General features: G+C 39.8%; 1 protein-coding gene across 4 annotated transcripts; it reads right to left on the bottom strand.

Moving 5' to 3' along the window:
• Positions 1 to 1,399: 1,399 nt before the first annotated feature.
• UBQLN1 (ubiquilin 1) lies at positions 1,400 to 27,900 on the bottom strand. Of its 4 annotated transcripts, none has more exons than XM_083816905.1 (11): positions 27,550 to 27,897; positions 14,529 to 14,680; positions 10,861 to 10,976; positions 9,596 to 9,858; positions 9,277 to 9,435; positions 8,380 to 8,623; positions 7,757 to 7,899; positions 6,718 to 6,801; positions 4,576 to 4,691; positions 4,084 to 4,252; positions 1,400 to 2,574 (listed from the first exon to the last, which is right to left on the bottom strand). In XM_083816905.1, the coding sequence occupies exons 1-11, from the start codon at positions 27,706 to 27,708 to the stop codon at positions 2,422 to 2,424; spliced, it is 1,758 nt and encodes a 585-aa protein (XP_083673031.1). In that variant the 5' UTR covers positions 27,709 to 27,897; the 3' UTR covers positions 1,400 to 2,421. The 4 variants fall into 4 exon arrangements, with proteins under 4 accessions (XP_083673031.1, XP_083673030.1, XP_083673033.1 ...); XM_083816904.1 differs by having other exon boundaries at positions 1,400 to 2,577; positions 27,550 to 27,896; XM_083816907.1 differs by lacking the exon at positions 9,277 to 9,435 and having other exon boundaries at positions 27,550 to 27,900.

The raw sequence follows: 27,900 nt of genomic DNA, 5'->3' as shown, positions 1-27,900 counted from the left end.
TGGCTCATTGTTCTTCCAATACTTATAAAAAAGTTACTGTTGTTACTATTTGATAAATATTGGTTATACCTCAAGAAATAAACTTACTGCAAGGGCTTATTGGTATAACTCAGATCAAACATCTTTTCTTGAATTCCAATGGAATTTGACTTCAAATATAGTGTCTCTTACTCGCATAGGTGAACTGCACACTTCAGCAAAACATTCGTGCAAGTTAGATTCATTGTTTTAGTGTCTTGGTAAAGCTTGGTAAAAAAGCGTTGCTCACCTCACCTTCATCCTTTCATTTGACAGTAGAATTATGGATGCTACACATTGTATTTGTAAAAGTACCCACCTTCTGAATGACATGGGGTCTCGCTTTTTTAAGGCAAGATCCCAGTAAAGCACAGTGTATCATGAAATCAGATTAGTTACTGTGAAGATCCTAACAAACAGCTATTGTGAAAGTCATTGTAAACAGGTAGTAATTATTCTACAGAAACTACTTGCCATGACTTGTCTGTCATAGCCTTCTACTCAAATGCAATGAAAGCTACCCACTGAAATAGAAGTCACTGTGAAGACTAGTTCCCGTATGGGTTTATTATAATTGACTAGAAAATAAAGTAGTAATAATTTTGTACCCAAACTAGATGTATTTGAATAGGTTTTGATTATATAAAGCTTATCTTACCAGGATATTCTATTTTAATCTATTTACTTATTTACTACTCTGTGCTGCTGGATCTGAGACTTTGATCCAGAGGCACAGGCCAGCCAACCAAGAGACTTTCTTGAACTTTTCCCAGTAGCGTGCATCAGCATTATTTTATCAATCTACTTACTGGCAAAATAAGAGACAAGGTTACTGGACAGTGAACCCTTCTGTGTGAAGAATACAATTCAGTTACTGCCAACAAAACTGCTTTGCTGAAAGTTTTAAGTTTTCAGAAGTTTTAAAGTTTCACACTTTGGTCAACTTTTCTCTTTTATATCCTGTTATAGTTTTGTTTCATTAAACTGATTAACATCTCTGAGTTAAAACTGGTAATTTTAAGCCATTTGCAAGCCATGATTTTTAAGCAAGCTGATTTTTATACTTACCATCAAAAGACTGTTCAAGTTAAATATTAAAAGCAATACAGAAATTCAGTGAGAATATCCACAACTAAGGCAAATCCTATTCAGTAACACCCAGCAGCATATTTTATTCCATAATCCCCACTATATCTAAAGTAGTAGTCTTCAGTATCATATTCCCCTTAGCCTCTTCCCTCCACTTCATACTCAAGAGAATTCTTCACAAATCTTAGCCCCAAATCGGTAAATATTCAGAGTTTACGGTCAAAGGCCAACTATTAAGGTAGTCAGTCATCCTGAATTCTAAATTATCCAATGCAAACACACAGAGGCAAGATGCTTAAAGATTTAATTTATTTATTACCTGTTCACAACAGAGGTAACTACCAATAAAAACCCAAAAGATATACAGTATTTTTACATGGTGTTTAGAAGTAATTAGAGTATCACGCGACAGTGTGTAAATCTAATGTTGCCAATTGCAAATCAATACATGTTAAAATCTCAGTGGAACAAACCCAAAAGCCTTAGAAGCAGTTTGAGAGCACAGGGCAGTACCCCTTAAATTTGCACAATGATTGAAGTAATTTACAGTTAATCTTCAGGAATATTGAGACAATGTTACAATCCAAGTTTCTGTACAGTTAGACTTAAAGAGATAACCAGAACAGTACTTCTAGTATATTTTAAACGAACTTGCCTAAGCTTTTTTTGCTGAGATGGTTACCAAATAGGCTGAAAGATTCTACACTGAAAACATGTTTTGCGACTTTTTTTTTCTGGCTTTTTTGGTTACTTATAATTTATTATATTGCAATGTGTAAATTCTAGAAATGAGCTGTTTCCATTATATATACTGTGTTTATACTTTATACAAATTAAAGCAAAAATGGTAGATTACTCAAGTGGTATAAATCTTACAGCATTTTGCTAGCAAAAAGTACATGCCGAAATCACAATAAGCAGTATTGGTACCCACAAATTATAGCTTTAATTTGTTTCCTTTTTAATTTGTATTCTACATAAATTACTACTGAAGGCTAATGTTTAAGTAGTAAATAAATTGGACAGTTGCAGATGAGGCAAAACCCGTTCACCCAACTGTGAAAGCTGATATTGTTTCAAAAAATCACAAATAATGCAAAACGAAAGATGTGTGATGCATGCAACAACTTAGGGAAAATTCATTGATCCCCACTGTTTGAAGAAAACTACTGCACTCCACCTTAAAATGCATCAGACTGATTTTAGTTATAATGAGACAATCCCAAGAGTCAGAATGAAATAAAGCAAGTATTTTAAAGATTTAAGAGGTGTTATCAAAAATAAATTACATTTTTTCAAGTTAAAGAAACACTGCTATGAAGGCTGAGAGCCCAGGAGCCTTTCAATAGCTGCATTGATGTCTCCACCCGTTGCTATTAGTGCTTGCAAGTTTGCTTCACGGTTCAAAAAGCCCATTGCACTCAGCTGCTCCAGTTGTTGTTGGAATCTAACTTCTGGATTTTGTAACTGCTAAGAACAAAATTTTAAGCTATAAAACCGTAATACATATTTGGCAAAGTACATGATTTAAGCATAGTTGGTCATGCAATTTTCCCTGTCTTTACTAAGATCAGCCTAAACCTTTTCAAGTTCCTGAAACTAGAATATGACAAGAGTTAAATTCCCTACTGAAATACATTCTATTTGAAGAGTATCTACACTTACATGACATTCTTGAACTACAGGAAAAGCTGCTTGTTTGATAAAAAGGGAGTACAATTAAATTTGGTAAATTTATATCCTAAGAATAATTTCTTATTATTAGCTACAGATACCGATTTTATGCATATTTTATTTAGATATTCATATTATATACTGTGTAATATATATGCATATATGTAGCTATACATACATACTATAGATAGGTAGATAATATACATATATACACACATATATACAGAAGATATATATAGATTTTTTTAAAGCAGTTCAATATAGCAATGTTGGACAGCAAGATTTTGATGATAGTGCTGCTGGCAATGGTGAATGTATTAGGCTTTCTTTGCTTGGTATAAAAATCAACTTGTTTAATGTTACAAGTATTTGTTGATTAAAGTTACCAGAACTCTAACTATTAGAAAGCTTCAGCATAAAGCAAACTGACAGCTTTTATAGATTGATCCTGTGCATATGTGGCAAAATTCTTCTAATTCAATTTAAAGGCATTTTTGAATTAGAACAATTATATGAAAATAACATGCTGGACTAACACCAAGACGACAATTTTTGAAATCAATGAGAATTTAGATATTAAACAAAATTATTGCAGCTACTGCTAATTGTATTTTTGTTCCAATTCAACAATTTCATCCATGAAGAAATTACTATCAGTAATGGCTCCAAACATGTGGTTCCAAACCAGTACAAAGTAAAGACCTGACACTGAAGAAATTCACCTCACTGCTATCATCTCTGCCACCACCTGCTTCCCCTAAACACAACTAAGCAGAATTCTCCATCGGTAGCCTAGGACATGACGGCATAACAAGATGCACTGCAGCCTGGACGTGCAGGATGTCCATGAAGCATACAACAAATTCAGGCCCCAATATAATGGAGTGTGGCTGTTCCAAAGCCTGGGACAGAGACTTAGTCACAGCTACAGAGTAACAACAATACAGACAAAAAGCACAGAGATGATGGTTTTCAGTAAGCTTAAGCTCTTCCCTGAGCTGACCTTTCATTTGTCAATGAACCTCACCACCTCAATTTGCATCTTTCCAGGCATTTTAGAAATTTAGGGGTATGAAGATGAGCGTATAAAAAAATATATCTGTTCAGAGGACACTTTTACTCAAATTTGATGTTTTTCAATTATTTGCTTGCACAGCTGCAACACCACTTTTAAGCCTCTTCTGCTTTCTTTTGGCCATAATTATTCTGAGCTCTTCTTTCAACTTTCAGACTCCTTTTTAGTGTTTTGAAGTGAAAAATGCAATAATAATTAAAAAAAAAGAATATAGTGATCTACATTACCTGAGTATTCGCACCAGCTAGTGCCTGCAACATCTGTTGGACAAACTGCTGGTGACTGGGTTCAGTAGATCCTGATGCTGGACTTGTATTTTCACTGGGAACAGAGCTAGATACAGTGGATCCTGTAGGAGCTCCCGTGCTTCCCAGTCCACCTAAACCAGGATTAAATCTGCACAAATGACAGAAAGAAATACCTTGAATAATAAGCACAAGCTTAATTATAATGTTTCTTCTGATCCTATACTTAATAACCAAGTAAAAATACTGCCAAATATAGAGTGGCTAACAATTTAAGTAACATACTAAGACAAAGACCATAGCCATCACTGTTTAAAAATGCACTACAGACAAAATCATGAAAAGATTCCAAAATAAGTTTAGTGAAACTAAAAAAACCAGTCTTTATATGCGATAAATCTCTACATGTAAAAAGAAGGAACAATACAGTGCAAGAGAGGAGTTCTTGTCTAAACTTGCAAGACCAATTCTCACCCGGGTATAAGTCCTGGTGCTTCTGTTGCTAGTGTCTGCAAGCCCTGCTGAATCTGTAGCAAAGCCTGCATTGCTCTAGGGTTTGACATAGCTGATAATGTGTCAGGATTCTGCATCTAAGAAAAGGAGAGAAACTTGTAACTGAATCATATACAGATGTTCAATGTTATTTTTTAATCACAGATGTTTTATAGAATCTGACATTCTTTCCAAAGTTGTTTTTCAACTTTAAATTTGAATATTTACATGAAATCCTTCAGGTATCTTATTATTTTTTTTGATAAAACTTTCATTGAAGGTCATCGATGAACTCTCTAGAGATGGATGATGCCTTTCAAATAAGGAATACACCAGGAAAAGTATTTTTCATTACTTCTAGCAGGCTATCACCTTTCAAACCCATAGGATTGTGTTTGTCCATCATCATTCTAGGGTTAGTCTCCTGTTTCACACTACTGGTGAGCAACAACACAGAATACAATGAAACTCAGCCAAAAGATATCTAATAAAAAGATTTATTTCCCTTTCCTAGCTAAATTCAGACCACAGCAGTAAGATCATGACAGCTTGTGCATGTGTCGATACTTGTAATGCCCTTGCCAACTACAGAAATATTAATACATACAGTACAAAACACACTAGCAAGCAAATGCATAGCATTAAAGAGCCCTCACTCTACTATGACTTCAACTAAGAGGTGACTTTCACATCCACAGACAATTTAAAAGGCAAATCCTTTTGATTTCTGAAATGTCCAGAAACCAGACTATTTTAGATAAAAATTTAAAACTACAGGCTTATGCTCACCTCTGCTTAGAGATGCCACCCACAAGTAAAAAGCTATTTGTTTCAGTCACAAGTGAGGCAGTCTTAGTAGGAAGAGGTAATTCAAACAGCAGATAGGCTGATTAATCTTAGCAGCCTTCACTTGGCAACTAGACCAAATTCCTTCTGCTGCAAAAACATTTTAGATTCACAAAGAACTGCACATATTACGGTCAAAATTCCTCTGGTCCAGAGCAGAATTGCAGTAAGTCTGTCTGGAATATGGGTGTGTAACAAGACTTAAACACAGCCATCTATTAACACTCTCCATTCATCTCTTGGATTTTTATCTTCGTGATAGCCAAAAGTCAGAGAATAACTAAGCATATAGCTGGCAAAGTCTACCCAAGTCTTTAAAAACATTCTGGGTCCCCCAGAGTAAGCTGCTGCAATCACTCTAAGTAAACAATCTATAAATTGTGAATTACTGTCCAATATTCAGAGTTGTTTATACAGAAAATGGTGGCCTGATGACTTTCAGAACACTTAGGTGATCATATCTCTACTACTGTTACTAATTCCAGCTGTTGAGCAGCAATTCTCGTTAATACTCATAAAAGCTGCCAGTGGAGTACCTCACAGGTGAGTTTTCCTAGTTTTGCAGGTAGTTGCCCATTATTGCAAAAGATGCGTTTCCATTATACTCAGAAACGTTTTATGGTTCCTGTCCCCCAGTCCCATCATATAATGCCAACAGGCAAGTGAGGAAGTATGAACTGCAACACCGTCAACATTCTGAGATCACAGATATTTTTTCAGTTTAGTTCATCCGCTAATGCTATTGATCATCTGACACAACATAGTGAGGACTGAGAAGCAGCTGTCTCTACACTGTAAACACGGTGTGGATACTGATGTAAAGAGAGAGCAAAGGCACAGAAATCATAGAATCATAGAAATGATTCCTGCTGTGTCTTCGCTAACTAGCATTTATTTGTGGATTTCAAAATACAAGCGTGGTATTACCTTCTCACATACCAAGTCATCACAAAGTAGTGACAATATGAAACACTACAACCATTCATGTAGTCAGAAGAAACTAGTTAAATTGTTCTAAACGCTGAACTTGCTACTGTAATTCATGAGTGTATTAATTTTACTCATAACACTGCCTGCTTGCAGTAAGATCTTAGCAATAAGCATTTATTTACTCCAATTTACAGGGACAAACTAACATGTGGCAAACTAACCTAGTGTCTAGAGCTAATGAGAATGTATGCAACAGTCTTTTAGTCAAATAAGAAAGGACAACAGCTTACTGAAAAAAAATCACCCACTGAGTTGTGACATTTATTATTAGCTAGTATCTCATCTTACTTGCTGAAGGAAAGTAGGAAGCTGTTGTCTCATTTGTTCCTGAAGCTGAGGATTTCCAGCAAATAAAGGATTATTCAACATCATCTACGGGACAAAAATGTTTAACGTTAAAGACCAAACAGTAGAAACAAGTGGGCTTTAAGACAATTACTTACCACATATGAATTATAGAGAGGATGATAATCATCTATGAAAATAACCTCACAGAAAAATCACTTTCTACTACTTTGACCAGAACTTGTTATAAACCACCAACATGAACACGATGTAGGGATGTATATTCTTTTTTTTTTTTTTTTTTAAACCTTTTTAAGCGAAAATACTGCTGGATACTTGGCAAGACAACCTAACTTTATCACAAGACAATCCTTTTCTGCTCAGTGTCCACTACACATTTAAATGACACAGTTTCTTTGTAAACATCATCTGCAAAAAGTCAGGTATATTTTCCAAGTATTTCCAAGTATTCCTTAGATAAAGTTATTTCTGTTCTGTAAGTTCAGCATTTGACTTTGGATATTACTGCTCAAAGTAAAATTTGAAACCACTTCTGTACCATTCACAGAACAGCAGTATCTGTACTTTTATAGCAAGCAAGGGTCACAGGTAAGAAAATAAAACCAGAATAACACCTAAAACTGGCATCAACACCTCCCCCTTCACTTCTCTCAGACTAGTGCTGGTATTTATTTGCTAGCAGATCTATATACTGTAACTCCTTAATTTGTTTTATTTAACTGTCTCTTAAGCTAGGTCACAAGTTTAGGGCTGTACACAACATACACAAACTTATAAGTTACTTCAAAAGAATGCCTGGCAGATTTCAACTACAAATTGAAGAAACTCACTGCAACGGATTGTTAAAGGTAACCAGGTAATAATCTCATTGAGCTAGACACTGACACACTTCAAGAACTGTGCCATTCACTGCAGACAACTGCTGAATCATTTGGTCAATACATAACTATCACAGATTCAACTGGGAAAAAAAGGAAAAAAGAAACTTAAATGCACATGTTACTACATAAGATGCATTTACCTGTACTGCAAGATCAGGATTCTGGCTTAATGACTGCATCATGCTTCTCATATAGGGTGCAGACAACATGTTCTGCATCAGTTGTGGGTTTTCTGTTATCTGCTGTAATAAGCTCTGCATTCCTGGTGTGTTGAACATACCAGCTTAAAAAAAAAAAAAGTACAAGGACACTTTGTAAACACCACATCAAATGAATTAGACTAATTAAAACCAGGATTCGACCACTTGTTTTCTACAAGTTTTAGTCACTGAAATGTAATTCCGTGTGGTTTTGCTTACACAGATGCATCCTAGAAACATGTTAAGAAAAAGGCTGCATCCAACAAGCAGTCCCACCAGGCATTTAAATTATTAGCTGTTTTCCTGTTTGTCTCCAAACAAGAAAAATACTAGCACTCATCTAGAGATTCCCCACCTTCGTTATTTTAAGGCAATACCCATGTATTATCACTTTTAGTTTACTTTTCATGTTTGTTTTTGTACAGAGGACTTTGACACTAGTCAAATGTTCTACTAAAACAAACAGGAATAAAAACTTTGAATCCAAATCTTTCTAATAAAAGAATCATTCCACCAAATTCTGCAGTATTTGTAAATATATATAACTACAATAATAGACACACCTCCTAGTCCAGGTCCCAAATTTGGTATGGTTGAGCTCTGTCCCATACTGCCAGAGGTGCTATTTCCAACAGTACTACTGCCACCACTCTCACCGCTGGTGCTGGTATTTGTCGTGGAACTCTGAGAACTGGACTGAGGAGCCCAGGGATTTGGTAAAGGATCTCTATTTTCTGTACGAGATGGCTGACTGTCCCCTCCTGATGATGCATTGCTTACTAAAGAAGCAAATGGGTTACCTCCAAACTACAGAGGAAGGAAAAGCAAACGTATCATCTACAAAAGCCAACTGTTTAAAGTCCACTATAAATGGCAGGTTACCTTTCCAAATTTAAAACATGAAGATAAATGTTCATGGCTCTTGATTAGTTATACTCACCAACCTAAAGTAATTCATTGTAAGTACTCTTAAGACTCCAACATTAAAAAACACTAGCATCTCAAAAAAAATCCCATTTTTTTCAGAAAGCAGTGTTTCTACTACACTAGTATTTTGATTACAGTAAGACCGTCTCCTATATAGCAGTTTCCAACTTCAAACCTTTTTCTCTTCCCATCTTAGGTTCCAACTTACTAAATAGGCCATTAAAATTTTCCTAGACCTCATAATTTTACAAGTCAAAGTAGTAAAGCAATTTAGACTTTTGTGGTAATTTAATATAGAAATTCATTAACTTTAAAATAGCTTCTTGGACCCACAAAACATTATCTGTATTTCTTCAGTTTCAGAAAGGCACAGAATTTGTGAACATCTTTCCTCTGAAGAGAGAAGATGCTACATCGTGAATTCAAGCTTATAGAAATGCTTTGCCAAGTACACACTTGAAAAGTTACATTGTTTATATTCTTTCATTTTGGAAAAATATTTTCCCTCAGAGGCATTTGTAATCTTTTCTCACCTGTTCCTGTGCTGCATTCAACATTGGCTCCTGAATATCTGTGTACATACGTCGCAAAGCATTGTATCCACCTGGTATACTTTCAAGGTTGCTCAAGGCTCGGTCTTGGTTTCGCATCATTTCCTGCATCATTGCAGGGTTTCTAGCAAGTTCTAGTGTCTAAGGAAGTGGAACGTTTAATCTGTATTAATAAGAAATCCATTCTAAAGTGAAAACGTCAGCATTTGGCAGTATCTCAGTTACTAATGTCTATTCTTGCTATGTCATTCAGTTACACAATAATGAAACATCATGAACTTACAAAGATCTTTCTACATACCTGTCGCATTATATCTGGATTATTCAGCATATGACTGATTTCCGGATTTCTCTGTATCAGTTGCTGCATTTGAGGGTTAGCCATAATTAACTGCCTCATCAGGTCAGGATTTGAAAGCATGCTCTGAACGAATGGGTTTTCCATTATCTGAACCATCATTTCTGGGTTGGACATAAGTTGCCGCTGCATCTGACTTTGCAACTCTGAAAAGTTTGATGTATTTAAACCCAGGCTACTCAGACCTGCCAAACCTCCAAGGCCACCTTTAGGGGAGGAAAAAATGTAATTGAACTTTCAGTTTCTGGTATACTTTTAAACACAACCATGGTTCTTTCTAAATGCAAAATACTTGAACATATCCCACACTTCAAAATAAATGCAACAGCCCATGAGCCTGATAGAGAGTGATCCACTTAATTTGCTTCTTTAATTAACAAGACACCTGAAAAATGATCGAATTGCATTGAAATATAACTTGTTTGAGGCCTTTGGAGTTTTCCCCTCTAACATATTCCAGTGCATTTGTAATAATCATTTCTCCATCTCCTCGTTTACGATACAACCAAGAGACCTCCTAATACGACACACATTCCCTATTCGAATTAAAAGTTGGGCTCTTCTTTTTACTGCTGCACCAGGAGCTAATAATGCTTTTCATTTTCTTCCTTTGCTGAGTCTGAACAGAAAATTCACATTTTTAGAAGATACTAGTCTAAAGAACTGTTTACACCTAAAAAGCACTTGCCTAACAGTTAGCTTTTTCAATTCTGGTTTGTTTAAAAAGCATGAGATGAAAAACCATGAATAAAAAAATTATTATTATAGAAATACACAGTATTTTAAAAATCAACAGACTGCAGCCTTTTTTCTTGAAAGTGAAGGTTGAAACTAACAAACAATGAATTATAAATTTAGCAGGATTTTGCTGCTTCTGTTCCAGACCTTGGCTTCACGTAACAGATACAACTTCAACGACATCCTCTTCATGCCAATAAAGATACACTTTTAAGGAGCAGGATGCACTGGAAAAGTTTTGTTACCCATAATGCCAGAATACAACATCAGTGAGACCTTACTACTGAAGGTGAAACAACCCTTGACTACAGCCCCTTCTAAAACCCACATCATAGATATTTGTAATCTGTTTTTGTTTGTTTGTTGGTTTGGTTTTTTAAAGTCCTGTTTACTATAGAATAAAGCTTCAGTGACAATTATCTGAATCCAAGGGAAGATATCTACCATGATACCTAACAAAACGTTCTTACCTAAGCCAAAAGGGTTACTATTTGTCGAAGCTGTTGTTGAGGTACTACTGCTTGATGTTGATGTGGTAGCAGTAGTGCCAGTGGTATTTGTTTGTTGAGCTGTGTGGTCTTGTGATCTAAAAGAAATTTTAAAATAATAAGTTTAGCAAGGTTATTTAAATAATGTCATTAAATACAGGAACAGTGTCATCGTTCTTGAGAATCTTAAATTTCACTTTGATAACTTCTCAGAAATCACAGACCTCTAGATGGCTTCCTATAATAAATTCTTCTCAGACATCAGCAACATCATCTGTTCTTCACAACAGTAGTTTCTAACATTATGAAAATGAATGGGCCTTTGCCCACCTGCAGCCATTACCACCTTCTTCTGCAATCCCCGGGACACTTAACAACATATTGCTTTCTCAGTCCTTACCTTCCTTTAGGAATCCTTGGCCTTATTCTACAATAACACTAGCCCTCAGACAGTACCAATTACATGCCTGGGGCTTAAAGAAATAAAGACTAGCAAAATCTAATTTATTCCATGTCACATATTTAATAGGATGCCTTACAAAATGTGAAATTCAATTAGCATTTTATTTCATTACAAGACAAATATCAGAATCTCAATAAAATTTCAGACTAAGAACAGGGTAAAAACAGCTGCCCAATTCATATATTCATCACACCTGTCTATAGCAGAGGCATACGCCTAGGTGCTGCCACGGGATGAAAGAGATCATGGAACTGAGCTCATTTAAAGCTAACCTGCTATCTACTCAGAGAAAAGAGGCTAGTTCTAAGCACAAATCAGTTCCCCTATCTGGTTCAAACAATTTGATAAATACCTGTACTTATTATTAAAAATCACAGTGTAAAATAACTCTGAGAAACTATTCACTCCAATCTCACACAAAGATATGAGGATTACGTTATGTTAAATTTTACAGTTCAGTTCATCTCAGTGCCTTTCTGGTACAATAAAATTCTATTCTTGTTTCAATAAAGCAAAGACAAAACAAAAATCAAAAATAAAAAACCAACACCCCCCCCCCGCCCAAGTCTGAGAGATGACTCAGGTCCAGAGGCCTCCCTAGAATATTTAAGAGCTCTGATTCCAGCTAAATGTCACATCTGACAGAACCCAAGGGGAAAATGAAATACTTTGCACATTTTGCAAGTCATCGACATTACAGTGTAAATACTCCACCTGCTAGTACATCCTGCTGATTTTGACCAGCATTCTTGTAAATGGCAAATAAAACCTAGCATGCTGACTCATGAATGTTTCAGCTGACATGGGACCTAATAACCTCATTCAAGTTCCTATTGATATTCCAATTATGAAGGAAAATTAATTTGAGTCCACAAGATCTAACAGTTGTCCTATAACTTAAGTCCATAATCATTCCTATGAATTCAGTTTTGCCTGTTTTAATTTGCACTCTAATAATAGACTTCTGGGTCCATCAAAACACACACACAATCTGCTGAATGAAAACCCATTCTAGAGGGAACCTTTGAGATACAAGCTAATGATCTGGGAAAGGGAATACCTGAATACTTGGCTTCGACATAAGGTGGGTGAAATTCTGGGCTCCTGAGAAAAACAAGCATTAACAGCAACCGCCACCTTTTAACACAAGACTACTTCCATCAGCCAAGCAGCTGTAACTTCAGTGATGAAGATCATAAACTGCAAAATTGGTTACACTGAATATGAACTTTCTAATGAAGCTATTTGGTTTCCTTTGTTCAAGAAAACACACAAATCTTTTCTCTGTAAGCAAAAGGTAAAAAAAAAAATCTTCCTTCATTCTTCAACTGAGAAGCTATTTTGAGAAACAAATCTACTTCTCCATGTAACTGTCAAGAGATCTCATAGCAGGAGAGAAAATTGGACAAGACTCAAAACTTCATTTCAGTGTGCTTCTGTTTTGAAATTGGGGGTATATACTCTCAAGATAGTGCTTTAGGTCTGAAGTCTTTCAGCCTCAAGCCTTTGACTGAAAATCCTTTAAAGCACACATCTTTTAAACCTGCTTTACCATTATGTTTCCTCTTGTCAGGACCTAAAATGGTGTTTGCTCGTAACAGTTGCATTCAGAACTTCAGTGCATCTTCACTACCCATTGCTAATCACTGCTACTTTGAAACTGTATTGGCCAAATTAGAAGACTATACTGGAAGCCTGAATTATTCAAAAAAAAAAAAAGAAAAGAAAAGATGTGTTTTGTAAACACTAGCACTTTGTAATAAAATGTCCCTAACCAATCCTGGTTGATAAATATATATGAGGGTTCCTACTTGAAAGCTACACATGCAATATTGTTTACAAGAGAAAAGATGATCTTTTTGAGATCTATTTTTGGAAGAGAACTTTTGTTTGTTCAGTTACATGGCATCAACAGTAGCAGTAACAGTTGAGAGAAAGGTATATGGCATGTGTAAAAGGGTTTGAAGCAATTCAGTTCTGATACTTGTGGCTGAAAATCGGCACTTGCCAGGCCACACAGACAAGTGTAAGGGTCTTGCTTTGGAGTACAGCAAAAATCCAAGTATTTCAGTAAGAAGAAGAAAGAGAAAGTATAACATCATCCTGAACTATCTGAAAGAGGATTTTCACTGTGCTGGCAATTCAAGGAATCCTGGTTTCACTGACTATGGGCTCATGAAACCTCTCAAATGAAACCTCTTATGAAACCACACTCAAGAGTTCAGTTAAAAAAAAAGTCACAACAACATTAGAATACTAGTTCAGGTACATGGAGCACAAAATTACAGTATTAGCTGATACTGTATACAAAATTGGGATGGTCATGAGACCTTAATTTCAGACACTGCTTTTGACAGGTGCCTGAATGTAACGGTAATGTTTGTGACCTGGTGAAGCCTACAAAGCATAAGCTTTCTCCTTACTAGTTTCACGCTCCTTCCTCCAACATCTGATCTTTTCCCACAGATGATCCTCGCTACAGACAAGGGAGACTTAAGTAGAACAGAAGCAAAAACACTTTCAGGCTAGCACAGTGAGCATGCTATTAACTCTGAGAGCTAGATTCAAATGAGGGTTACATTACCCTACCTGCCAAAAGAATTTTCAGTCAACTCTTTTCCTTCAGGGCATTTCACAAGAAATAATGTGCAGATGGCATAGCTCAACTTGATGCATCTTTCTCACCATCATTTAGAAGTAGTCTCACCAAAACAAAACATCTCAAGCAAAGTCTGTCTGCTCATCCAGATAAATTAGTTCCATTAAAGTAGCTCTCTCTCAAGAATTTTCTTTACTTGTTTTTACCAAAGTAGTAAGAATTCACCACATTTTTAAGTGTGAAAAGGAAAAGTGCACAACAGACACTTATGGTCAGTTAAAGCTGATATCTAAGAGAACTACAGAGCAAAAACACAGCCAACACTTGGCAAAGTTGAAAAAGTTACCAATGTTAAAAAACAAAAACAAGAGACTTCAATTTAGAAACACGAATCCAATCAAAACACAAGGCAAGCCTAAGAAAAGAGCACTGTAACTTCACACTTATTTTGCACCAACTGTGCTAAAAAGCTGACTCAGTGGTTTAGTCAGATCTAGTTTTGCCACACAGAAAGCTGTCTCATCAAAAATTAAGAATATTTTTACGTCTTAAAGGTAAATAGAAGACTGTTTATCAATAAGTAGTTACCTGTTTTGTGTTTTGATAACCAGGTGAACAGTGAGTCCATCATGAATCCCATGCTGAGTCAAAGTATCTTGATCTTTTAAAATTTTTCCAGCAAATATCAATACAAGCTGATCGGTGTGGGACTTGAAACGCTTAGAGATTTCCTCCTTAAACTAAACAAACAAAAAAATGTACTGTTACATAACTGAATACCAAACTGCTAAATTTCTTAGTAATTTAAAGGACAAGCTACTTTGTTCAAGTTTATTGTACTAATGCACTTGTTCTGCATCTTCTGCTTCACACATTTAAGAAACACTTCCTTAAGTTCACTCAACCTTTTTTTCCAAAGATGGGCAATCACGTCATTCCTCTTCCATGTAACAAAGATGAAAGTGTTTCACAGTTAGTGTTTCACAGACTGCTATTTATATAGCTGACAATAACAAAAAATCTGATTCCACTTAAAGACACTCCATTGTGGCTTCAAACAGGCACACATCCATGACAATGTATACTAGTATATGTACTACTGATACGTACCATGCATATGCCTATAGGTAGTTTTATATAATCACATCTACAATTACATAGCAGCATACATAAACTAATATATACTTACACGATTTTCTTTAGATACATGTATTTGCTGACAGACTGAGGATGCAAAGTCACAACAGAATGAATCTGTCTACACTTTTGCTGGAATTAACCGAAGAAGTACCCTCTCAGACAGTTTTGCTGCCTTCCACAAACCAAAACCAGCACACTTTTCCGCACAGGCAAAAGATACTTCTCAGGTGACAATGCTTTCTCGTTGTTGAATGACATAGCTACATGAAATAGAGTTCCAGCCCAGGCCATGGTGAATGACCATATACTTCAGCTGACCTGGAACCTCATCAGCACCACTGAACATGGAAACCTGCTGTATGCCTTCCTGCCTTCTTAACCAGTAATAACTATGTCATGCTTTGACTGAGTTCTGACTGAGATTTTATTTTTCTACAGAAAAGCACTCTCAGAGAAAGAAAAATCACAAAAAGTAAAGTGGGAAATATCCAGGAAAAACATTAAGGCAAGACTCCATTATAGCAAAGCCTGGCAAATTCTTAAACAAGACTAGTCAGTAGACTAATTATTTTAAAGGTATCCTAGGCAGTTAGGAAGACCTCCGCAAGGTCACCCTATTTAACATTTTAAAATTAAACTGATCATACTGCTTGAAATGAAAAATTCCAAGCATTCTAGGAATTCTCAATTCTTTAGAAAATCCAAATATTAATCTTGCAATGAGATACAAATTGCATTTTATAATTGGTAGGACTGGAAAAAAAAATCCACAGCATTATACTTTGAAGGAGAGTTTCTAATTGAAGGGGCTTATTGTACAGGAAGAGGAAAAAACAGATGCAAAAAAAGAAAAAGGCTGAGACACAATAGAGATAAAAGGCCTCTGTATACGGATAGGAGATAGTCCTTGGTTATTTAAGTCTGCTCACACAGAGTTAATTCTGGTTCTTATGGAAAGAACTTTTAAATCAGATTTCATGCTGGTAATATTTAGACCTGCAAGTATTCCAGAAAATTCCAGTCCATTCCTTCCCAACTGGGTCACTTACCTGACCCATTACTGACATGTTTATCTATCTAGCCTGTTCTCAGAGGCCCACAGCGACAGGCTCTGCTATCTTTCTTCCAAGAAACCTACTCCAGTGCTTTACTCTCCTGTTTCTTCATTGTCCTGCCCACCACAGCCAATGCAAACAGATTGTTCTTCTCCTAAGAACCTTTCCTTGAGGGCAGTGTTTTCTAATCCAATAATTCTCTCCACTCTGAATTTTCAAATCTGGTCATATTGTATGGGTAAGACTCAAAAGTGGTCACAATATTCCACATGCATTCTTATCCACCCTTGCTAGGATAACAGGATGAACTCCATGCCTTGCATACTGTATTTCCATTTGTAAGAAAAAGAAACCCATATATGAAAATAACAGTGCTGACTATTTAACAGGTATAAACTCTAGGCCCTTTTCTGCAGAGCAATGACTTAGGCAGTTGCTTCCTATTCTGCTTTCTTTTGGTTAATTAGTCCTGAGAGCACACATTCCAGAGCAACATAAAAACAGCAGAAATACTCACAGTTTGGTACACAGCTAATGCAGAAGAATAAAGATATTATGCCAGACCAAAAAGTAACGTCATTACCTAAACCCATTTACTATCATATGTTCACAAGATGCTGTAACAGGGAGACCCACAACTTAACCGCCACCAGAAAGCTGATGCTGTAGTATAAACGGTATTTATATTACTTTACCTTAAACCAAGCCCCGTCGCCTGTTTCTAGCAGCAGCTATTTACCCACGAGGTCAAGGAAACAAGATGCCTTTTGTAGACCATAACCACATGGTGTCTAATATTACTGGTATATAGGCATCAAAGGCTATGCACTTCCTTTTCCCTACTACCATGTGAAGCTGATTAGATGACCTGCAAAAACATTACTGTAAGACATGAATGCAAAAGCCTGCGTACCAGGACCACAAAGGAACCTCTACAGCAATGTATGTGCATGATCAAAACTCACAAGGGATCACCTTCCAGCCAGGATAACGCATCTATCATGAGTACTGAGCGAATTTCAGTTAACTGAGGCCTACTGACATTAACAGCCTAATAACTGCGGGTGGGCGGGGGGGGGGGGGGGGGGGGAGGTGTTCAAGGCCAGGCTGGATGGGGCTTTGGGCAGCCTGGTCTGGTGGGAAGTGTCCCTGCCCATGGCAGGGGCTTGGAACTGGGTGATCCATAAGGTCCCTTCCCACCCAAACCACTCTGTGATGATGCACATAGCTACTGTTTGAGCTGTGAAATAAAGTCAGGGAGGATGGAACAGAGAACTTTCTCCCACCCCCTGTGGGCAAGCAACTCTCACTGCTACAAGACCATTCCCCCACCATAAAGGTGGAAACACAAAAGTTTCTTTCAATTCAGACAGTGTAGGGACAAGAAAAATGGCTGGCAATTGCTTTATTCCCACAGATCCTGCCTGCGCAGTTTTGATAGGACTCCTCACCACTCTAACATGCAACAAATAATTTGGCAGATATTGTGCTACAGCACTATGGTAGTGAAAGACCATAGGAGTAAACTCTGGAAGCTCCCAGATGTGACCAGCAAAGGCACCTCTGTCAATTTCATTTTCCCTGGGGTCAATCCAGTATGTACCACCTCAGTATCTCAAATTAAACATACACAACCAACAGAAAAGGGAGTAAAGGAAATGAGATGATGATGAGACATACTTAGGCAGATATAAGAAAATAAACTTTGAGATTTATTACACTTTCTATTTGTACAATTGAACTAAGTAATACTATCAGTAAGCTACAGTTATTGCTTTAAAATACTTTGTCACCTGGGAAAAGCAAGAGTGGAGGAGTCCAAAGTCTCATCAGCTGGCAAGAAGCAATGAGTGTTTGAGTGCAGTTCTACAGTGCTGACTTCCTTTTCATCAGCATGTCGCACTGCAAACAATGGCTTCAGCCAACTCGATTTACTGTTCAAAAATTCAGTTCAAAACAAAGTTTTCCTTCACTATAATATTAGGCATAAATAATGACTCACCATACCTAATACCTAGCATGCTCACAGAAACTAGCTCATTGTGCAGCAAATACAACAGAAAGTAACAAATACAATAAAAATAAGGTAAAAAGTGACATCAACTTTAGACAACATTGTTAGAGGAACAGTAGAAAGAAACAGTGAACAGACTGAAACACAAGACTAACATCAAGACAGAGCCCTGGCTTTCCCAAGGAGGGGAAAAAAAAAAAAAAAAACAACAGAAAGCCTTCTTAACTAGAGTGAATTGACTGAAGGTCACACACTCGTCAAAATACAGCAACTTGTAGATTTGACATGAATTAGAGCAGATCTAAAGCTAGTCATGTTGAAGCACCTGGTCTGTGTTACTGTTTTACCTTGTTTCTATTATTTTTTCTTTAAAGGACAAGAGCAATATGATTTTCTACATTTAGAGGATTAAACTTTTTTTTTTTTTATAAGCAGCACTCCTTGTTTACAGTCTCAATTTCTATACCTAATATCGTTCAAGTCACACTACTTTCAGTAAAATTCAGCCCAGTGCTCAGCTAACAAAACTCTGCTCTTTTGTTCCACGCTCTCACAGAAACAGACTCCACAAGTCACTTTAGGCCTTCTGTTACACCTCTCAGCTTGACTGCCCCCCTCAAGGTTTTTTCAACATTCAGGTGAACACCACTCTGTTGACGTCCAGCCCTGAACCAGCATGAAAATAATCCAAGTTGCATAATTCCTACATGAACTAGTTATAGTAAATATTTTTTCACTGAACAAAGCCCATGCATCTGAATACACAGGAACTACAACAGCTGACTAAAAGAGACTGTTCTGCACAGTCACTTTGCAGAGCACATCCATACTTTACACTTTAACCTACTAACCTCCCATCATCTGACAAGTTTGTCTAGGAAGGTCCCCTTAAAAATTAGTATTCCAGGCAAAGTAAAGACCAAAAAATGCAAACCGTATTTTGATGTGTTACTACATTATGATTCAAAAGCTTTCTGCTGACTCACTCTCTGCCATCAAAAACAGCAACAATGGAGCTACCCACTCCCTCCAGAAAACACTGTGTAAAAACTATAAAAGGAAGAAAACAGATCAATGGAAAAAAAATTCAAATCCTCTCAACCTTGACTTAATGCAACATATTGAAAAATTAAATTACAGTAACAGTCTGAAAGAGGCCTCAGGGAACTAACATCCAATTACCGCTGAAAACCCATGTATAAGAGGCTCCAGAAAACTGCAACTGCTTTGAAAATACTAAGCTACAACTTTATCTGGATAACAATAAAAAAGCAAAAGTTGCACTCTTCCCAAACCAAACTGTTCTGAGCTTGTTAACGGGTAACAAGGAAGAAAAGGTTTGCATCTACACGGCAGAACTGCAATTTAGACTCCCAGCAGTCCCTCAAATAACAGCCCTGTTATATACAGATTGCTTTTTGTACAACAGAATTAGTGGCTACACGTACACCGAACCCATGATGAGGAGCCAGAAGAACCAAATACACTCACGGCAATGCAGCTGCTGATAGCCACGGTCTCCTGTCCTGATGAATCATATCTGGTGATCTTATGACTGTGAATGAAAGGGTATTGACGAAAAGGGAGTTTTCATTGCACGACTCTTGGACACTATACCGGAAGGGGGACAAGTATTCGTGGTTACGGACAGCAAAGCACATTTGGCAGAGCCCGCTGCTTGTAGCGGACAAAGCAGAGCTGGAAAGTGCACCCAAAATCGCACTTCTACACAACTCTTTTCTGTCTGTTGTGACTTGATGGAAAGTTACTATCTGCCCATGCCCTCGTCAATTACATGTGTTAGTTTCACAATCAAATTATTGCCTCAAATTCTTCCACCAAATCAAACTGACAAAAAAGTCATTCTGAGGAACAAATTCAGATTCTTGACAAGTTTACAAGCCAAACAAGTCCAGAAAGGAAAACCGGGGCAGTGCAATCTAGTGGAAATACCCAGGACTCATGTTAGAGCCAGTTCTCTCTCTTCCAGGCAATCCTCAGCAAGCCACTCTGTTTCTTTGTGCAATGACTTCAGATAAATGATCAGCAGCACCTGCCATCTCCACAAAAGAGCTCTGCAACCTACTGATGGAAGCCATGGTACTTTCAGCAGAACAAAACTGTTCTCTAGCAAGTCAGTGAGACTGGAAAAGGGCGTAAAAGGACTACAGATAAACTGCGATTCGTGCAGTAGAGCTGCTTTTTGAGAGCTTACCCTATAGTTCCTTTTTTTTTTTTACAAGGGACAGCTTAAGATGTCTTACTTTTCAACTTCACTGCAAAGAGCTCAGGCAACTTTTATTTTTCCTGAGGAAAAACTGCCGTGTGAGTTACTGCCAGTAGAATCATTACTCATTCGACCACACAGGTAAATATCTTTAAATTATTTGACTTAAGCACGCTTTAAATTTAATATGATACAGAACATAAAACATGAGTGAATGACAGACATGATGGCTAAGTCTGTCAGGCATAAGGAGCTATTAACCCCATCAGCATCAAGAAGTCTAAAACCAGTTTTTTTCTCCACGTAACCATGTAATCCCCAATTCTCAAAATTTTGACCAAACCTTACTCCCACTGGTAGTGACCTTCCTACATCGCTGTCCTGGTTCCAGTTAGGACAGAGTTAATTTTTCCTCCTAGTAGCTGGTAGGGTGCTATGTTTTGGATTAGGATGAGAAGAGCGCTGATAACATGCTGATGTTTTAATTGCTGCAGAGCAGTGTTTACACCAGGCCAAGGACTTTTCAGCTTCTCGCTCTGTCCTGCCAGTGGGCAGGCTGGGGGTGCAGCAGGAGCTGGGAGGGGACAGACCCAGGACAGCTGACCCAAACTGGCCAAAGGGGTATTCCATACCATCTGATGTCATGCTAAACAATATATAGGGGTGGCTACCCAGGGTGGGGGGCCGGCTGCTCGGGGATAGGCTGGGCATTGGTCAGCGGGTGGTGAGCAATTGCATTGTGCATCACTTGTTTTCTTACACATTATTATTATTAATACTATTATCATTATCACTATTATTGTTATTATTATATTCCTGTCTTAATAAACTGTCTTTATCTCAACTCACCGGCTTCACTTTCCCGTTTCTCTCCCCCATCCCAGAGAGGGAGGGGGGAGGGTGAGCGAACAGCTGTATGGTGTTTAGCTGCCAGCCGGGTTAAACCACAACAATCGCCAAGCTTTATAGTCACTACATTCAGATGCTGACTGGGCTCTGAAATATATAGAACATCTTATGATGTTACCTCTACAACAGGTATTAATTAATCCATTAAGATTTTCTCTGGTTTTGACAATTTCAAACAGTACACAGGAGAATCTTTTACAACTCCATGCTCCCTACTCCAAAGCAAAGGATGACTGATGACTGCAGAACAAACCCACAGAAAACCACAGGAGGAAGGCCAGCACTATTTGACATGGATAGCTTAAAAATAAAATTATCAAAATGAAATGTATTCTGCATAAAGGTATCTGCACACAAAATACTTCATAGTATTCTGCCAATCATTTATCAGAAAACACTTGCTAAGTATCATAAATGAAAGTCAGAAACACCAGTTAACTAAGTCAACTGTCAGGAAAGACAACATACCTTCTTCTTAAGGTTTCTGTTCTACCAAATAGCAGCAGTATCGGATTTACATGGCAAGGCTGAGTTAGGTGGGAGGGCTGCAGGGGTGGCCTCTGTGAGCAGAGCCCAACAGCTAAACCATGTCAGGTCAAAGCCAGCTCCAGCCAGCTCCAAAAGGGACCTGCTGCCGGCCAGAGCTGAGCCAGGGAGCAATGCTGGTTGGGCCTCTCGGAAAGCAGACTGAAGAAAGGGAAAAAAAATCTGCCATGCAACAGCAGCTGGGAGAGAAGAGTGAGAAAATGTGTAAGGAACAGCCCTGCAGCCCCCAAGGTCAGTGCAGCAGGAGGGCAGGAGGTGCTCCAGGTAGGCAGCAGCAGTTCCCCTGCGGCCTGTGCAGGGAGCGGCCCCTGGTGGAGCAGGCTGTCCCCCTGCAGCCCACGGGTCCCACACGGAGCAGATCTCCACGCTGCAGCCCGTGGAGGAGCCCCCGGAGGAGCAGGTGGAGGTGGCCTGGAGGAGGCTGCAGCCCATGGAGAGCCCCCGAAGGAGCAGGCCCCGGGCCAGAGCTGCAGCCTGTGGAGAGGAGCCCATGCAGGAGCAGGGGGTCTGGGGGGAGCTGCCGCCCACCCGTGGGGGACCCGTGCTGGAGCAGTTTGCTCCTGGGGGATGGGCCCCGTGGTACGGAGCCGTGTGGGAGCAGTTCTTGAAGAGCTGCTGCCTGTGGGCAGCCCCCGCAGGCTCAGTTCGGGAAGGACGGCATCCCGTGGGAGGGACCCCACATGGAGCAGGGGCAGGGAGTGACCTTGAAGGAGCAGCAGGGACAAAGCATCAGGGACTGACCGCAGCCCCCATTCCCGGTTACCGTGCAAAACTCAGGGGGAGGAGGTAGAAGAGGGTGGGTGGAGGGGGAAGGTGTTTTTAGTTTGCTCCTAGTTCTCACTGCTCTGTGCAACTGGCAATACGCTATCTTCCCTGAGCCAAGTCTGCTTTGACACAACAGTAATTGGTCAGTGATGTGGGTTGAGATAAGCACAGGGACAAGTTGTGGGTTTTTTTTCATTGTGCTTTCTTCCCGTGTCCTGCTGAGGTGGGAGAGTGAGAGAACACGTGGTGGGACATGGCAGCCCACCACAGCAGCCTGACATTGTTCTAAACCAACTTTAATCACATTTCCAAACTCGGAGGGGTAGGAAAAACAAGTCAGAAACAAACTCAGAGAATGGTTTGGATTGGAAGGGACCTTAAAGATCATGAATAATCAGTATATGGAAAAGTTCACAGAGTCACACAGACACATCAATAACATGTTTCAATGGAGCAAGACACAAAACAATGGAAAGGACAACGCTTCAGCTTTGGTGCTGAACAATTTATATACTCAAGTGTCTTGAATGACAACAGAAATCTAGATCACGATACTGTGAAAGAACAGTATATAACATATGTGGTATCTTCTTCTGGTTGCACCATTCAGTAACCCCTGACTACAAAGACAGAACTGGATTACGTTGCAAGAACGGAGATTAAGCTGTGCTTATGAAAGAAAACATTGTATCAAATGTTAAAAGCTTATGTAAATTGGGAAAGATGTTCCACTACCCAATTACACAATGCTCCCCTTAACACATTTACACCTGTGTGATCTTTGTAAGCAGAACATGGCCAATTTGAGACTCTGAGTAGCAGCAGGCACAGATCTGAAATACTGGATTTATGTATCTCATGTTTCGACCATAAATTTTACCTAAGTTTTAATCACAGAATACAACTTCGTGAGATCTCCACTTGTCCAGAAGCAGACTCCCAACAGGATGTATACATTAACACATATAATTCAGGACAGTTTTTTGTTTGTTTTTTAATTTATAGCTGAGTGTAGAGCAGAGAGCACAACATTTGTGTTCAATTAGTTTTAAAAAAACCACAAGCTGATAAACATGCTACTATTGAAAACTGTATTCTGCCCATCTTCCCATCTTGCAGTCTGCATACACATTAGTGGATAGCAATTCTGAACCAATGAATGAACCAATAATAAAACCTCGAACAAGGTTCGATGCACATTTCACCACTTAGCATTCCAAGTAGTCCAACGCAAATCTCAGCAAGCTTTTGCTCTTCTAATATTGCCCTGTGGTGAAGAGAGAGTAAACAATGAAGTCAAATTGTTTTTCATATACCTAGTTCCAACACCGCATCACTCAAACCACTGAAGTCATTCGCATTAGCATGTGAGCAGTCCATAATGTGACTACGCCTTCTCTTTGTATATGTGCTTTAACAAAACACACTGTTAAATCAACTCTGCTAAGCAAAGAACTGTAAAGATTTTATTGCCGTGAACTCACAAAATAAACCAAAGGAGAAAAAAAAAAAAGAGGACAAACAGTTTTACTGAGCTCAAGTGAATGGGAACTCAAAGTCATCAGGCTCACAAGTATTCATTTTCACCTACATAACAGAAATCTTGGCGCAAAGCACTCTATAGGCCTGCAAATTCATTATCATACACAGTCAAGAAAGGAAATATTCGGTCCTTGTCTTTACACTGAGCAAACGTGCTCAGCACTAATAGTTACAGAAGGAAAAAAAAACAGAGACAGATGTGTGGCACTTGCAATTAACTAACCTCCTAGAGCAGCTTTGCACTTGAAAGTTATTTTTCGTTCTAAACTGCTTACTGTCTGTTGTGGATGCACAATACAGGATCAGCAATGGCAATTCCTGTGTTCCTGAGGTCTTCCAACATGGGAAAAATCCTCCCTGACTTAGAACAGTTGCAAATCTGGTTTAGATTGAGTTGAGCACACACTATTCAAGTTTGCAGACAATACTAAGTTAGGAGGAGCTGTTGACTCCCTTGAGGGTAGAAAGGCCATAAAGAGACCTTGAGAGATCAGAGCGCTGAGCATCACCAACCACATGAAATTTAACAAAAGCAAATTCTAGACTCTGCACCTGGGATGCAGCTATCCTAGATATACATATAGGACTGCGGACAAACACCTGAAGTACGGGCCTGCAGGGAGGGACGTAGGCTTCTGATTCATGGTTTAACTCAATATGAGTCAACAATGTGTGCTGGTGGCCCTGAGGGCCAACCACATCTTGAGGTACAGTAAGCACAGTATGGCTACTCCATGAAAATAAGCAATTGTTCCACTATACTCAGCACTGGTGCCACCTCACCTCAAGTAGTGTGTGCAGTTTGGGGCTCCATGACATAAAAAGGATATTAAACTATTAGAGGTGTCCAAAGGAAAGCAACAAAGATGGTAAAGGGTTGAGAGGTCGTGACTTCAGGGAAGCAGCTGAGAATACTTGATGTGTTCAGCTTGCAGAAGGCAGAGGGGTGACCCCCCTATTGCTGCCTACAGCTTCACGAGGGGGAGCAGAGATGGAGACGCTAGCCTCTTCTCTCTGACAGAATACAAGGGAAAGGCTTAAAGTTGCTCCAAGCTGGGTGTTAGGAAAAGGTTCTTCACCGAGAGGGTGCTTGGGTGCTGTAACAGGCTCCCCAGGGCAGTGGTCACAGCACCGAGCCTGCAGGAGTTCAAGAAGCCTTTGAACAATGCTCTTAGATACATGGCTTAACTCTTAGGATGCCCTGTGTGGAGCTAGGAGTTGGACTTGGTGATTCTCAGAGGCCCCTCCCTTCCAACCGAGGATATTGTGTAGCACCAAGTTTGGCCCCAATAACTCTAAGTATTTATCTCAAAAAAAAAAAAAAAGGAGTTTTATTGTTTTATCCTGGCAGTGGTCTAAAAGTAGCCAACAAATAACTCGCTAAGTCATAATGTCAGCTATAGAAATATGCCACTGAATAGCTTTTATTTTGCTGTATGAGTTTAGCACTTTTTTTTCTTCCTCTTGCAAATATGGTAGACCTAGATGGCCCATCCGTAACAACAAACAAACACCGATCCCAGGCACATTTGAACAGATGTTCAACTTGTTCTGTATCTGAGACTAACCTGTTTTCAGGGCTGACTCTAGAAGCATCGCGCTTACTGCTGACGCTTATTATTAACAACAGTCTATGATTACGGTTTAAGAAAAACAGCACGATACTCCTCACTAGTGGGCAGTGCACTTTTCAGTGCTGGTTGGGGCACCGTCTAGGACTCACAGCAAACAGTGGACCCCCACGGACAATCCTATTTCATGGGAACAAAGACATAACTGTGAATCTAATCTGTGTATCTGACAGAGCTGCCGTACAATGTTTAGTTCAAGACATGTTGACAACGAGGATGTTTCAAGCAGCATGTTCTGTCAATCACTTGAAAACGTACATCTGTTTTCTGTAAGAATTTATGTTCTCGCTAGCTTGTCTAACTATTTCAGTTTTTGAGACAATTGCCCTCCACAGAAACCTAGCACCCCAACTGGCATTCACATTTGAAACAATCTTGTCAAAGACATCCTACAAAATTCACACCTTAAGTAAATGTATTTATACTTCCTGAAATACCCAAATACGCACAATCAGACTATTTTCCAGGACAAACACGATCCTTTAGTTGGATCCAGCATACGAATCTTTAAAAAAAAAAATGTAAAGAACTTTACAGCAACTGCATTAATGCTGCTCACACATGCAGTGAGAAGAGAGAAACAAAGTACCTTTTTCAGGCTGAGATTTCTGGGAAAGCTGTGGACAACATCAAAAGCAAACACAGCCATTTTACCTTTGGGAGAAACGCCTAGATTAAGCTTGCGGATGGAGTGGCAGATAGCATGCAGCGCTGCGGTTGCCAGAAGACCAGTGAAGACAAGAGAGAAACACCTCTGGCAGCAGGAGTGAAGGCCCCAATAAAATTTGCGTTTGGGATTCTTACAAGCCAAATGCTGACAGGAGGAGAAAAAAAAAAAAAAAACAACCTACAACAGAATCGAGGAAAAAAACTTCAAAGAAAAAAAACATCACTTTGTCTCTTTACAGCAACTAGGTGGAGCGAAAGTCTGATATTCAGCCAAGGTGTTGGCACTACACTTTATGCTCGGCAGTGTTTAGTTCATCTTTTGTTTTGCCCCGATAACCACACAGTGCCTATTGGCTCATCCATACGGAACAATATCAAGCACTTTATCTAGACATCGGTGGCATTCTCACACACGTTAACGGTTTTTGGATTGCTGTTACCAACTACACACGAGAAAAATAACGTTCAAAGGCAGTTCAGGGTACATTTCAAACAAACCCTATAGAAAATGAAAGCAGCTCTAAATCGCTTTCAGGGAGCTTCACGTTTTGGAGCGTTTTAGCGTAGCAACGCCCACCTCCTTCACAAGCAGAAGACCCTATCTTTACAGACACCTGCCTTGCACTCTGACTGCAGCTCTTCTAAGATCGGTAGCCTCCTAACCCGAGCACATGAAATCGCAAGCAATAGCCGCATGGAAAACCTCCAAGGAAAACAGCAGCATGGCAGGAAACAGCGTCGATGATTCAGCAGGTGTCACCGCTCCTGCTGTGCCAAAGGCACCGAGGGGCCCGGGGTTTCGCAAGAAGCCCAGGGAGACCCTGGCGCTTCAGCTACCGGGCGGCACGGCCGGGCAAAGCCCCGAGCCGGGCCCCAGCACGCCTGCACCCCGTGAGGCCAGACTTCCCCAAAACGCCAGGCAGCGAGCCGCAGATCGCGACAGCGGCCGACACGGAGGCGGCTCCGCGCGGCTCCCAGCTCCGCGGGGCAGCGCTCGCTGACAGAACCGGCCGCGGCCCCGGCGCTGAGGGGAGGCGGAGGAGGAGGAGGGGGACGAAGGAGGACGAAGCCCTCGCCCCCGGCCCGGCCCGGCCCGGCCGCAGCCCCTGACCTGCCGCACGCTGCTGGTCTCGGCCACGGCGAACTCCTCCTTCTCCTTGGGGGTCTTCACCGTCACCTTGATGATCCGCGGCTCGGCGGGCCCCTGCCCCTGCCCGGGGGAGCCCGGGGGGCTGCGGCGCCCCCCGGGGCTCTCGGCGCTCTCTGACATGTCGGCCGGGGCCGGGTGCCCGCGCGCGGCTGTGACGGAACCAGACGGAACCAGACGGGACCTGCCGGGACCTGCCGGGACCACCGGAGCCTGACCGAAGCCTCCACCCCGCTCGGCTCCGCTCCGCTCCCTCAGCGGCGGGCGGAAACACCCGGCTCGGCCGCCGCGCGCGCTGATGACGTCGCGCACCGG

Source organism: Anser anser (genome assembly GCF_964211835.1).
Source record: "Anser anser genome assembly, chromosome: Z".
NCBI classification, from domain to species: Eukaryota; Metazoa; Chordata; class Aves; order Anseriformes; family Anatidae; genus Anser; species Anser anser.
The sequence above is the reverse complement of the archived record's forward strand: the minus strand, read 5'-3'. Positions and strand labels throughout refer to the sequence as shown.

Excerpts from the sequence above, each read along its gene's own strand:
- UBQLN1 (XM_083816904.1), bottom strand. The coding sequence starts at position 27,708 with ATGTCAGAGAGCGCCGAGAGCCCCGGGGGGCGCCGCAGCCCCCCGGGC. Across the intron at positions 10,977-14,528 it reads GTTATCAAAACACAAAACAG|ATCACAAGACCACACAGCTC; the intron begins GTAACTACTTAT and ends AATTTCTTTTAG. Across the intron at positions 4,692-6,717 it reads TTCCTACTTTCCTTCAGCAA|ATGCAGAATCCTGACACATT; the intron begins GTAAGATGAGAT and ends TCCTTTTCTTAG.